The sequence below is a fragment of the Equus caballus genome, chromosome 4, assembly GCF_041296265.1.
Source record: "Equus caballus isolate H_3958 breed thoroughbred chromosome 4, TB-T2T, whole genome shotgun sequence".
Lineage (NCBI taxonomy): Eukaryota > Metazoa > Chordata > Mammalia > Perissodactyla > Equidae > Equus > Equus caballus.
The window spans coordinates 54560591-54575682 of record NC_091687.1 but is presented as its reverse complement, the minus strand read 5'-3'; the positions used below and the strand labels follow the sequence as shown (position 1 = coordinate 54575682).

Below are 15092 nucleotides of genomic sequence, written 5' to 3'. Positions count from 1 at the left end.
AAAAGCACTAGTGCTTTTTGGAGTAAAGAACATTTCTGCACTTTGCCAAGTCACACTGAAGAGCACTACGCAACATGTTATCTAGTACCTGCCTCCAGGTCTACTGCGTAAGTCTTTTTAGGGAGGGGTCCGAGAATCTGTATTTTTAACAAGAACCCCAGTGACTTTCATTATCTGACATGTTTGGAAAACTCTAGATTAGATTAAAGTCTTTGTGAAGTTTGGCAATCCTGATAAAAATTAAATTACTAGAAACGGCAACCATACTGCTATACAGAAGAACTTAATTTCTGCTCCTATATTTATTAAAACACTTAACACATTGAATGGACCAAAATTATTTACACTTCTGTCTCTCCTACTAAAGGGTGTTGTCTATAAGGGGAGAAACCATGTCTTAGTACTCTTTGTGTCCCTACTGAACAACACAGGGCCTGGCACAAAATAGATGCTTAATAAGTTTTGAATGAATTAATATGTCAACTGCTGCAGCTAGCTGCCAATCTCATCCAGATAGCCTTCCTTCCATTCAGCCTCCTCAGTGCCCAAAAGCAATACCCAGTGCTTTAACTTAGAACATTATTGGGGTAGCAAGATTAAAATAAAAACCAGTGAATTCTATATTCAAATGTCAGCACTTATTGTTTGACTGAATACATGATCAAGACAGAAATATTTAGTACTTGATATCAACTATATTTGAATATGCTCGGAGAACTTCTATGAGAATGTTGTCAATGCATGGTGAAAATAAGAATTCACACTATATCGGAACCAATTTTCAAGACAAATATAAATACTCTGTCCAAAACATTGACTATTAAAGAATTTCTGGAACAACTGGAGTGAGTCTATTTTTCAGGTGCACAATAACTCCTTAGAACTCTTTGCGGGACAAAAGCAAAATAAATGGATGGTGATTGCATAAGACCAATTTCATTCTTTTTTTAGGTACTTAAAAAAAAAAGAATGCAAAAGAACCCACTTTTTCTAATCAAATAATTAGTTTATTTCTTACCAGTAAAATATATATGGCATCATAAGATAATAATAGCAGAAGAATGATTTCATGTTTGTGGCCAGACATTTTCCTTTATGTATGTAACGTGCATTTCAGGTCTCTGATCACAGTTTGTACTCACAATAGATAGAAAAGATTCCCACCCATTTGATCCATTTGTTTTGACTTTGCTCAATTCAGATTTCACTCATAAAAACTCCCCAAACAGAACTGATTAAGACCTCTTTATAATGCTGTTCTCAATAGAGCAAAAATATTTATAAGAAAGTGTACAACGAAATTTTAAAGGCCCTAAAGTCAAATGTGCTTCACTTAGTTATTCTCTCATTTATCACTCACTTTTTCTTTTCTCCTGACTAAACTATTAGCATGGCTGGCAAGAACTCCCTCATCAAAATAGCAGCCTCAAAGGATATTTTCATATTACAAAGTCAATATTCCCGGGGAGGCAGGGTATGCTGATTTCAACTGTCAAATATTTTCAGTTGTGAGCCAGTTTCAGGTTTATGTGGAATTAATTAAAGTACTTGGTATTATTTTACTTTATGCTTTTTTGAAAGAGTGTCCAATGTGTTTGACCATCTTATGTATCATAATACACTTACATATAGGAACTCTGAGTTTTAAGGAAATGCTACAAGTTGTTCTCACCTTGCTGTAAGAAGCTGAGCTCTACGTAGTACTCCCTCCTTCTCCATATGCACCTTGAAGCAGGGACCCACATCCACTTTCTACACAATCAACAACCTACACTGGGTGGCCAATAAGACTCCTATTTAACCTCACTCCCTTTTGATCATGTCTGTTTCTTCTGCCTCAGGAGGAGTTAGGCGCACGCACTCATCTGTTTCCTCCTCTCTTTTATCTCACAGATTTCAGTAAATGTTACTTCTGACCATCGGTCCTCACATATATATACCATTTCTATAGCGTTCTTGCCCAATATACTTACCTCTGAAGCAGTTACCTCAAGAACAAAAGTCTCACCCCCACCCTCTGTTCCACACATAAGATGAGAAAACTAAGAGTGGCATCACCCTTATATGGACCTCCCCCCAAAACTTACTTTTAGAATGAAATGAGATGTAATACAGACCTACCTGAGAAATTCTCTAAGGTGCCCATAGCTCACATTAAGTATCACCATAGAATTTCTCACCTCCTTATCTTTCTACCATTTGGACCACTTTCTTTAAGCATGTAACGTTTAAAAATATTTATTACATTGTACTGATTCTCTTTTTCAACTAAGGTTGTCCAAATATTTCTGTATACATTCACTGCAAGCTAGTTAGCTTTAAATAGGCCTTGATGGGCTAAAGTGGGAATCCAACCACTTACAATAGTGTTTTAATGGGCTTACGTGTTTCCCACTAAAAACAAGTGGGTCCAAGTCTATACGTGTTAGAGATGCTAAATAAAGACCATATAAAGACTGAAATTGCTACACTTGCAGTATTTAAACGTTAGTAAATTTTATAAATTGAGTTTAATTATAATTTGGACTCAAATTTTTCCTCTATAGTTTCATTCTTCAATGTCAGCCTTGATGGTATCTGCATTTTGCGTCCATTTCAAGATTATATATCCAGGTAGAAATGCTGTTTTAAATGTTTCATTTGGATACAGTTGTTGTCACTGCCATAAATCCTGTTTTCCCATCGTCCAGTCTGTCCTGTCACTCTTCTGTGAAGCAAAGTGGGAGATAAATAATGTGGGGAGGATATGGGAGAGGTGGGTAGAGAAGAAAGGGACATGGACAAGCTTTTAAAAATATATAAAAGCCTAAATTCTGGCCTTGAGAGTTAAAGAAAAACCTCTATATAAATTCTAGACAATAACTTGTAGAAATCGAGAAAGTTTTCTGTTACTTCTGCACTTAGCCAATCTGTTCCTATTGCTTTTAGTATGTTTTTTAATTATTCCAACACATTCTACTGTGAGAAAAAAAAATGTTTGACTATGGTGGTTCTAAATTAAATGCCTCTTTTAAATTATGCAATTTTGAAATATTAAATTTATATATAAGTAAATATATAAGATACATATTTAAAATGCAATATATACAAAGCAAACATGATTTTAAGTTCATCTCAATAGAAAGGATAATACTACTACACTATAATTGTGATGAGCAATGCAGCTCACGCACAGAGCTGTCTAAGAGGTGGAGGGCCAGCCGGCTCAGGGGAAGGAACAGGCATAGCAGGTTAGACCAGTGGTTCCCAAAGTGTAGCCCCCAGGCAGGAGTGGCATCACCTGGGAGAACCTGTAAAAATTGTACTTCTTGGGCCCTACTCCAGACCTACTGATCAAAAACTATGGGGATGGGGCTTGTTTTTAACACCCCTCCCAGTTATGCTAATGCATGCTAAAGTTTAAGAACCACCGGGCCACAGGGACTCAGAGATAAGAGGCCTAGGTAACTCTTCATCTGCTTATCCAGATGACAACGCCAATTATAAATCACGGTTCTGACTAAAGACTCTGCAATATCTTTACTACATCGTTTAGAATCAACAATTACAGTTACTCTCCAATAATTTCCAGTTCTAAATTTGACAGCCTGCTGGGGATGTGGGGAAAGGGTGATGAGACAGCGGAATTCCAGAGCAGCTGATCTGGGTGTGGCACTCCAAAGAATGAAAATCCTGGCAAAAGATTTCCCTTTAGAAACCCTGAATATAGTATTACATTAGCTTCAGCCTGGAGAGTTGGATAACTCAAGAATATCAATATGCTGAAAGATTTTCTTTAAAGAACATATAGAAATAAATGTTCCTATAATGATCCAAACAGAAATTCTTTTTAAATTTGTCTATGCTTAACAGTGATATCCGACCCTACTCCATCATTCTCAAGACTTGGATTGTGTTTGTTCCAAAAGTGACACACTGTTCCTGTAGGAATGGGTGTTGGCTGTGCTGATCACAACACTACATGAGCCACACACTACACTGGACTCGGAGGAAGCAGGTGCTGAGATTATAATTAAATATGTATATAGGAAACAGGAGTGGCAGCAAAGGGCGGGGAGGAGAAATATCCTTCCTGTGTGTCAAAGAGATGGAGGAAGAGTGAATCTACAAGCTGACTTCCAAAGCCCACAGCACAATTTAAAAGCATACGGACACATATTAGGTCAGAAAGACTACGGGTGTAAATTAGATGCCTACATCCTATTTAATAAATATTTATAACTTTATAAAATTCACTCCAAATGTTACACAGAAGCAGAAGGATTAAAGCCCAGTGATCAGATAACAATGCAAATGGAATTAGTTGCCAGAAAGCACACTGAGTCATGTAGTAGAGGATTAGCTATAGAATACAAAATTCAAAATTCACTGTATCAATCTATCTTTGTCAGGGAAAAAAAGGCTTATCATGACTGAATTTGCTTGGTTTGAAGCAACACAAAGCAACATCTTTCATCTGAAGTCTGTTAATGATTTAAGAAGCAACCAGACTGACCGGGCTGCACTGGCGAGCTCATCATGGGAATCAGGAGAAGGACTGATGGGCTGGGATGCAGATTCACAGCCTTCCTTCAGCTGGCAATGGCGGTCCACGAGGGGCTGGTAGAGGAGAAGCCTAGAATGTAAGAAAAATGGATGCGTATGATATAGGTTATGTCAAGCCACATAGGACAAGAAACAGAGAACTGGCCTTGAGTCTCAGCTCAGCCAGGTCTTTGAGGTAGCCACATCAACCTCCCAGGTGCCTTAAGTCTTCACCTATAAAAGAGCAAATTTACCAGTCGAGCTTAAGTCACAGAAATATTGAGAAAATGAAACCAAAAAATAAAATAATAGGTGTGGAAGGAATCTGTGAGAGGGAAAGCATTTCACATAATTATACCTAGTTTCCTATGTACTATTCACTATAATTTGTCGCTGTTATCATTATTATAGAAATTAAAAACATATTTTGGAATTTTGCATATAAGTATCTCATTACATAGTCTTCTTAACGATAATTGTCAAAGATTTCCTTCTAGAGATAGGACCTCTTGGAGAAGAAAAGCTTAATGGACTAAACAAAGGAAAAAACAGGCCATAAACTATGAGAGTGACAGAAAACTCCCATTACAGTTTCCATTTCTTCTCAGAGTCTTTCGCAATCTTGTTCCAGCCAAAAGTAACAACAGCAATAGTCTTCCTAGGAGTGGCACTTACAGGATGGATTTCTTGAAAGGAATTTAAGGGACTTTCTGCTCTTAATTTGAATGTACTCTCACTTCTAGACACTTCAGCAAAGGAAAAGCAATTGGAAGGACATTTTCCCCACAGTTTACTGTAATGTCAAAGTTTAAAAAAAGAAGAGGAAGAAGCTTTTAAAGTTGCACTTAATGAGTTTCTTTCTAAAATAGTATATCCCATTTGGACTATTTTTATAGACAGAATGCTGTAACTCTGAGAATTGTACATCTCTTTATCTTGAGAATCCAACATATTTATTATGACTCGTTTCCCATCAGTATTTTGAAAGTGTTATTACTATTTTTGCCCAAATGTATAAAGCAGGATATAAATACACATTTCCTTTGAAGAACTATATAACATCACCAAGAATACCTATAACACTTCAAATGGTCTCTAAATAGAAATATGCTAGTTATTAAAACAGTTAAGTAGAGTGACCAGTTCTAGCAGGCTACTTCTCAACACATCTTTAATGCTGGATATATATTAAGATTTAGTAACGATGAAATGTACATTTTTATGAGTCTCCTTCAAAAATTATACTGATGTGCTTATTTTGTCAAAATTATTTAAAAAATCTTAATTCCCATGTTGATGAGAAAGCAATGTTTCTCCAAAAATGATGGGAAATGAACAGAAAACTCCTTTGATTTCTTTATCAGCAAACAGATCTTCTGACATTGACTTCTACATAAAAAGACCTCGATGTCTTATTTTAAAGTAATAACATCATTTGCATAGTTCTTTATAGTTACAAAGTACTTTTAGACATACCACCATTTTTTATATCCTTTTCACAACACCATGCTAATAGATACTTGTAATTCTCCCTCTCCCTTTATAGGTGAGAAAGTAGAGATATCATCTGTTTCATCACTAAAAGGTAATGAAGCCAAATCAGAATTAAACTTGAGTGAGATTTGAATTTATAGACTATCTAAAATTAATGAATGTGGAATTTGAGATTTTGGGCATTTTAATTTTTTTACATTGCAGTATGAAACATTTCACAAACACTCTTGATGCATTCTTGATTCTCAATGGCCCAGTTTGATTTTAACTCAAGAACGACAAAAAGCAATGGACAGAAAACCTTAAGAGAATGTTAAGTCAAGCGGCACTGAAAGGTGACTTCCATCAGGCAGATAGTTACTGTGTTTAAAAAATATTTTTTAATCTATAATGTCACTTTATACAATTGATACTTGTATATTTACAAGTACAATTCAATGTAACCAGTAATTTCCAACAGTTTAACAGTGGTAATACTAAAGCCAAAGTTTTGCTACTTGTCCCAAAATCTAAAATTAAAAAGATGTTTCTATTTCCACACACTTCTGCTATTTATTTCCACAAACACACATAAAAACTGTCCACGACATGCTGATTCATGGCTAGTTACATAATTGTTGAGTTTTGCCTTCATAGCTCTAGATTTGAGTTGCAAAGTGAACCTCTAATGAAAATAGGAATTTGGCTTCCAAAATATCCTTTTTAAAATTTAAACTACCCTCTTTGCCATTCAACCTTTTTAATAACTGCCTAATCATGACATATTCTTGAACACTGTTATAAAGAAAATTAACATGCATTTCTATGTTGATATGTACTAGTTTCCATTTATTACATCTCCATTTCCAATGAGCCATATTAAACCAAAGTTATGATGACAGCTATAGCTGCATAACTGAAATATAGTCATTTAAAGAGCTCTCCTAAAATGTTTCAGGGGTATCAATCCTCTACACATACATGCACATTGTGTATGAGTGTGGACGCATCATAGGCTACATAAGCTTCCCTTTCCTTGTGGCCAAGAAAATCAACAAATTAGCAGCCCTATTCACACCTTTTAGAGACAAAATTGATAGAGAATTTTACACAAATTTTTAGGGGCCAGCCCCGTGGCCGAGTGGTTAAGTTTGTGTGCTCCGCTTCGGTGGCCCAGTTCGGATCCTGGGCACAGGTACGGTATCGCTCATTAGGCCATGCTGAAGCGACGTCCCACATAGCACAACCAGAGGCACTCACAATTGGAATATACAACTATGTACTGGGAGGGGCTTTGGGGAGAAAAAGAAGAAGAAAAAAGAAGATTGGCAACAGATGTTAGCTCAGGTGCCAATCTTTCAAAAAAACAAAAGGACCCTTTTTAGCTGCTTGGAAAACAAAGAGGGGTCAGTGGGGGACCATGTGTCAATGAGAATGCGCAATTTATTCTTAAATCTTCCAACACTTCTTTTTCCAAATAGGCTGCAGAGAAACAGACTATTTTCTTAGAATGGGGAGGTTTTCCCCTAGTATATTAGTCATTCTTACGATAAGACTGAACCAGAAATAATGGGAAACTGGCATTCAAGTGGCTAGATAAACGAAAAAAGGGGAAAAAAAAGTAATGCTGATTGCTTGTGAGTACAGATTATCAAAGCAGATATAAAAATATATCTGCTTTCAATTAATAGTTTCAATTAATTTGCACATTAATTTGTGCATGCTGTAAAAAATATGTGTGTGCACATTTAAAGTGATAAACACATGCAAAGCAGGAGCAAAATTGCTACTATCAATCTTTAACTATTGCAATCCAAGAATGGTTAATTGGGTTCTTAACTATATTCCTTGAGCTACCTGGATTCACTGTAAGGGACTAAGAGTCTGCTTCAAAAAGATCATCTCTGACTACAAGTTGATTAGCTGCCTGCAAGTAAGTTAGTGCTATAATATCCTGGGATATAGCACAGGGCAACAGCCCAACAGGATGACATCTTGTGATATCTTAGCTTGTCCATGCAGCCAGGGAAAGAGAAGGCACTAACACATTACATTACCCCAGCCCACACTGCTCCCATTAACATCACTGTGGTGGTGGTTACACAGGTCCTTTAACCATTCCACCTACGTGGCCTATACCAGAGTAATCACATGGCGAATCAGCAGAGCTTTATAGGTCACAAAGAATTTGCACAAGGATTATCTCCTCTCATCTTCACAACAGCCCTTTGGAGTACAGTGAGTAAGCCATTATTATACCCATTTTACAGATGAGGAATTAAAGGCTTAGAGAGTTTCAGGGATTTGTTCACAGACATCTAGGTGGTAGATGAGAGGGCTGGTCTTCTAACTCTTAGCCCAGTGCTCTCTTTGTTGCATCACAAGGAATTACAGGCCATTCTAGCACAGCTGCCTGAATGTCAAGACTGAGTCTATCTAGTCATCACAATTTCAGTAATGACTCATTGAGTTACAGGTCTTCTTCACTAAAGAACCTATCTAGCCATTGAATATACTGAACTCAGTGACAAAAGATGATAAAATAAATTGAAAACTTGGAATAAATAGCTACAAGAATTCTTACAGTATAAGCTTTCAAATTCGACTTGGACTGCATGTTCCTACCATAATCTTTCTTTTGGCTTTTTAACTATAGTCTGTCTGAGGTTCTTATTACACTTTTCTTTTTCTTATCCTTTTTGGCAATTGGTATTAATTTGGACAGTGTGCCACTAAGAAAGCAGAATGCTTTTGTAGTCTATGTAGCTAACAAAAACTATGTGTTTATAATATGTGTTTTCCAGACTTAGGGCAAGTTGTAATGCACAGTTCAGTCTACAAAGCCGTTCACAGTCATGTAAAAGGTCCTTTTCTTCTTAGATGGATCCATTAGCCCCAATTCCTCTATAGAGGAGGCTTCATGAGCTGACTCAACTCATAACATCCACTGTACAGATAGTTTATTGGTGGAATAAGCCTACAGTGCCAGTGCATTGAGCATTAGGAGGCTCATCAGACCCGCAGTCTCTCTCTCATGCCTCAGGACCTGAAATTCTGCCATTATTTCATCTTTAGAGAAAAACCCTAGAAAATTGCTCTTAACATTCTATTCAATTCAACAAACTCTTATTGAATACATTCAAGACTCTCTATTACCCATTATGAAAACCCCAGATTCTATTCCATTTCTCTATTTCATGCATTTCCTATAGATATCACAAAAGCCAGAACAGGGATCTCTTAAAAATATCTTTCATATCTGGATTCTCTTTTCCATTTCAATGAATGCTCCCTTGGCTCAAGTAATCATCTGTTCTTGATTGGAGTCTATCTAGCCTTCTAGCTCGTATCCCCGACTCCAAGGAATGTCTGAATGAATGAATGAATAAGTAAATAAAATTTGGTGACCTGCAAACTCCTTAGATGGCATTCCAGTTCCTTCATAATTCGTCCCCTCCCACCCCATTTTCTCTCCTTCCTTCTTTTCCTCACACATAACTCCTATGGTTCCAGGTAATCTGTCCTTATTCCTAGGGTGAGATTCAACATTATTAACTACTGCTAAGGCACAGGCACCGATAAATCAGAATGAACGTTTGTATGGGCACTGCTGTGGCTGTACTAAAGCACATCAGCTGACAGTGAGTCCTAACTATTCCAGTATGGTATCATTCACACTCACATTTCCATGCTTTTGCACCTCCTTCCTGAAAGGATACCATCACTTCGTCTCTACCTCCCAGCTCAATTTTTTTTTTTTAAAGATTGGCACCTGAGCTAACCACTGTTGCCAATCTTCGTTTTTCCTTCTTCTTCTTCTTCTCCCCAAAGCCCCCCAGTACATAGTTGCATATTCTAGTTGTGACTGCCTCTGGTTGTGCTATGTGGGACGCTGCCTCCGTATAGCCTGATCAGCGGTGCCATGTCCACGCCCAGGATCCAGGCGAAACCCTGGGCCACCGAAGTGCAGTGTGCGAACTTAACCACTTGGTCACAGGGCCAGTGCCTCCCCAGCTCAAATTCTTCAAGGCCACGTTCAAATGAGATTTCTTAACCAACCACTCCAGGTAAAAGGCTTCCTTATCTGTGTTCCCACTGTGTCTTGTACCATACCTATAATAACACCCTTTATGTTAGATAATAATAATGTAACATATGTTAGATAATAACCTCCTCCATTAATGGAGTACTTTTATCCATCATGAGACTATGTTCCTCCACTCAGGGATTGTACTATATTCATCTCAGTAATCCCCACACCTAGCATGGTGCCTGGTACATGTAGGTACACAATAAATGCTTATGAATGAGTCAACAAAGGGAAGGGCTAAACCAATGAATCTGTACTTGCCTGACTTTGGGGCAGAATCATTCATCCAATTTGTTAGTACAGAGTTCTGAAGGACTAGAACACAGACCTTTGATTTGGATGAAAGAAAGAAAGAAAAATACTCTAGAGTTTGGGCCACCATCAAGGAAGAGCAGACCCAGATGGGGTGCACGCCTTCATGGATCAGGGGAAGACCCCAGACACCCAAAAGCAAATTCGCCCATGAATTACGTTGTCTGAGTTAGTGTCATTTCCTGAGCTTTTCAATTGAAGTGATTTCTCACATCATTGGAAGAGTTTAGCTTCCCACCTTTTCATCAGCTTCAGCTTTTCTCCACCTCAGGAAATTCCTTTCTTTATTAGACAAGCTCTACAAACTCACGACTGCATCAAAATAATCGAACCACTATTCATCAAGACACAGGACAACGGGATATAGAGATTTAAGGATACTTGTTCCCTTTCAACTTTAGTAGCAGAAGCAGGACCGTGCAAATAATGCTCCTTACAACACTTAAGTTGTCTTAAGCAACAGGACCCTGAGGACGCTGGGGGCTGGGAAACTGACAGGCACTCAGAGTACAGCTAAGAACAGAAAGTGTCTTGAGAGGGCCACACATCTTGCATACACTTTCTGTGCTTACATTTCAAAAGCAAATAATAAGCTCCATTCTAAGACTTTGAGGAGAACCATTTAAGCACAGGCTACATTGTAGGGTGTAATATAGAGCAGGGAACGCAGCTTGGAAGGTTAGTTATGCATATAGTTTGCATATTTAAGATAGGATTCAGTAGTCTATATTATAAATGTAACTCAATAGTAACATCTAAAAATACATAACATAATCAGGAATGGTCTGCTGAATATTTCATTTCACAAGAAGAAATTCTGCCAACTACAGTACCTGCACTAATAAAACTAGACCTTTTCTCAGTAAGCCTTGATTTTTAAAACACTGGGATTAGCCCCAGGCTATCCCATACCCAAGTCATATCCCAAACAGCTTCTATAAAGACCATTTCATCAAAAAGCCTTACTGCACTTATTTCTATTGGGTCATCTTTGAAGGCCCCTACCTGCAACTTCCCTCCTTGGACAATAGGGAATAGGGAGTCACAGCCACAATTATCATCAGTTTGAGCTTCAAAGGAGAATCGCAATGCCCAGAAACTGCAGGACATACAAGGCTCCTTTTCAGTCATGGCAAAGAGGTTGTTAAAAAAAAAAAGCTTTGTCTACCTGTAAATACACACGAGACAGAAGTCCAAAATAGAATTGTGAAAAGGAAGTAACAGTCGAAGTGAAGGAACTTGTAACAGACAACCTCTGATACTGGGGCAGCAGGAGGCCTTTGTAACTCATACACTATAACCTTCCCCGCAGAAAACTGCCCCATCAAGCGCGCTTAAAAGAACCTGGCTCCTGGTCGACTACCTTGCCAGTGGGGAGGCACGGGGTAGGATCAGCCAGCCAAATACAAAAGACCTTTATCATTGCAATTTAAATTGACATGGCTCTCTTTTTCAAACTTCAATATTGAATACGCTTTACATTTTTTTCTGTGATTTCTTTAATACTGCAACCTACCTCTTAAAGATCTGATAATCCTCTCATGCAGCAAAGTGCCCATGCAGAATGTCTCACTAGCTGGGTGGCCTGGAAGTCAATTAACCTCTCTGAGCCTCAGTTGCTTATACGTGAATTACTAAACTTACCAAGTTGTTGTGAGCCTTCAAGAAGATAAATGTAATCAGTAAGCAGAAGGTGCTCAAAAATGTTGGCCATTATTAGTACAGAAATTGTGTTTTATTTCAGGCCAGTTCCATCCCAGGAGAAAACAGTGACACACAGTGCCTCTCACCCTGGAACAGAGTTCCGCAGCACAGCTATTAATCTTTCTCACTCCACTACGGTTACAACAGGGATCTAATTGCTAAAGCTTTTTTCCTTTCTTCGCTTCTTTCTGTTAGAAGGCAAATGTGTACTCTAAGGAAATATACCGTGCTACTATTTGCTTGTGAATAGACCATGTTTACTATGATCTTTCACTGATGTTGCTAATATAAAAAAAAAAAAAATCACTTGGGTATTGACGGAAAGGAAAACATTAGAATATCAAAAGCAGTAAGTTAGGAAAACTATCGCACTGTAGATATTTGAGGAGAAACATGAAGTATATTCCCCAAGGACTGTGTAAATCCTTCCATAAAGAACTTTTCTATTGTTTTAACAGATCACCTTGGGAATTTCAATAGACTCTATGGCCTCTCTTTCTATTTTGGGCAGGATTTCACTGATCATTTTACTCACTGTTCTATCTATTGCTAGTGGTCAGCCCAATTTTAAGCCAGCCAAGACACATCTCCAGGCATGGACAGGTATGCACCTTACGTGAAGAAATGACAACAGCAGAATACCCACATGATGAAGAAGGAAACAGGATGAGCCTTGAGCCACCAGGGTCATTGCCAAGATGTGAGGTGCATAGGACCTTTCCTGAGCCAATGCCCACGTTGTCACTGATTCCTTATATCCCTCATCCCTCTACCTTTGACCCTCTTTTCCACTAGGCTTCTCCAGGATCTCCTCTAATTGAACACGTCATTTCCTTCTTTGATCCCTTTCCAAAAACCCCCCTTCAATAAGGAGTTGAATGAACCTCCCATCTCCCATCTTTATCTCCTCATTCCCTCCTGAAGAACTGTATTTTATACCTAAGATTTATCTTAATTCCATCCTTCTATGGTTCTTTTCTTGCCTATGCTTTTCCTTTTTCTACATAGGCTTCCTCTGAACACACACTGATATCTTAGGATACACCTAAATTTCCAGAACACACTGATTGATAGTTAAGAAATGAATCATCACATCAGATACCTTGTTCTTTGAACTTCACCCTACCAATTAGCATTGACTTTTCTAACTTGCACAAACTTTATCTTTATAGTCAAGTTAAGATCAACCAGGTTCATGCTATAGAACTTTGTGGGCTATACTTAGCACAGGAGCAACAGTTAACTGAGCTTGAGTTAGTATGTCCTTATTGAGTGCTTACTATGAACATTCAGTACAGAGCTGAGAGGGCAGCTCAGATAGTTCCTGCCTCACAGACTTCACACCAGGGATTTCTCAGAACATGGTCCAAGGACTCCCCTGAAAATGGGATTCAGACACTTGGGACTTCTCTAAGATCTTCCAGATCACAGTCTTTGGGACAAGGGACCAGGAACAGCGTTTTTAAAGCTTCCACAATGATTCTCAACTGAGCTAAAGTATGAGAACTACTTGGAAACAACATACATATATGAACAATTAAGAAACAAAATAACAAAACATATGGAGAGGGTAACACAGTGGAAGAGTGTACTGGTTTTGGAGTCTGACAGACCTTAATGCAAATTCCATCTCTCCAATTTTCTTGCTATATTTTCACAGGCAAATTACTTTACCACTCTGACCTTCAGTTTGCTCACTGGTAAGTTGCTGGCTCTAATATCTACTTGCAGGGCCACTAGGGATGAATGACAATATATTTAAAATACTTAGCACAGTGCTCAATAAATGTGAGATAATATTATGACAGGGCCTCAGTGCTTCAAATTGCCCCTGCAATTGTGAAACACTGCAGCCCTAATAGGTATTATCTCTTAAAAGGACTAGGACAACACAAACTCTACAAGAATTTGGAGAAGGGAGTTTTCATTGTAATTAGAGGTAGAAAGGGAAAGTACCAGGGAAGAGCTGACATACAGGTTTAGGATACTAAATTTTATTCCAACAAGCATGGTTGGCAAAAATGTTCTTCTTTCCCAGAAGTTTCCCAAGTCCTAACCTCAATGAATTGTAAATAGTTTCAAGAAACAATTTTAAAATTACCTTGCTGTGTCCTTCAATTATTATGTGATTAAAACAATCTATTTTTGTGTTCTCATATCATAAAAATATTTTTGGTGTTAAAATATTCCTCAAAATTATCTCAAATACTACCTGTGCTAGTAACAGGATGTTAGTAGTTTGTTTTATGTAGCACATTCCATTCCTAACAAGGTGGTTGAATTTTACACAGACTGCTTCTCAAGTATACCATGTTCTTTATACACAAAAAGACAGTGCTGACCTCCTGCCAGGAGGGGGCACTCTTTTGGTTACTATACTATTATCACTGATGAGTTGCATCTTACTATCATCTCTTGAATGAACCATGTGAAACATGTCCAAAGAAGGTCAGGAAGGCTGCCTTTAGCAAAGATGAAGATTCATCTGCTTCAGGAAGCTGACTGGGCTCATGATGGGATCAAGTTTCTCAATCCCATTAGTAAAACACACTAACCAATTAAGCCAACTCACTCAGCACCAATCCTATTAAACCTCATTATTCCTGTGAAGAATAAAGAGCAACTACCACTCCATTTCAAAAAATGGAGAGAAGTTTCAAATTATAAAGTTGCAAAAATAAGGTCACAACAATTACTGAGTATATAAATACAAACTCAGAACTCAAAAACAAACTCATCACTCGATCCACAGAACATTTATTCCCTCTGAGTGAGAAATCCTCCTTTGAAGCTGTGTATTTGTATAAAAACAAAGGAGCTAAAACAACTCATTTTGTTGCAGGAAACTTCTATTAAAGTCACATGGGGAAGAGATACAGCCTTTACTTTCATATTCCAGTTCTGCAGAAAAAAGAGAAATATATATACATACACACACACACACACATATTAAAATAGACTGAGACAGATCAACACATATAAATAGCTC

At 37.9% G+C, this 15092-nt stretch overlaps 1 protein-coding gene across 10 annotated transcripts in view; it reads right to left on the bottom strand.

The window, feature by feature from the left end:
- Positions 1 to 15092, bottom strand: part of HDAC9 (histone deacetylase 9) — a 546893-nt gene that overhangs the window by 472652 nt on the left and 59149 nt on the right. For all 10 annotated transcript variants that reach the window (XM_070264631.1, XM_070264612.1, XM_070264643.1 and 7 more), the window contains exon 2: positions 4496 to 4615. In XM_070264631.1, coding sequence (XP_070120732.1) covers positions 4496 to 4520 — 25 coding nt within the window. In that variant the 5' untranslated portion in view covers positions 4521 to 4615. The remainder of the gene's footprint in view (positions 1 to 4495; positions 4616 to 15092) is intronic.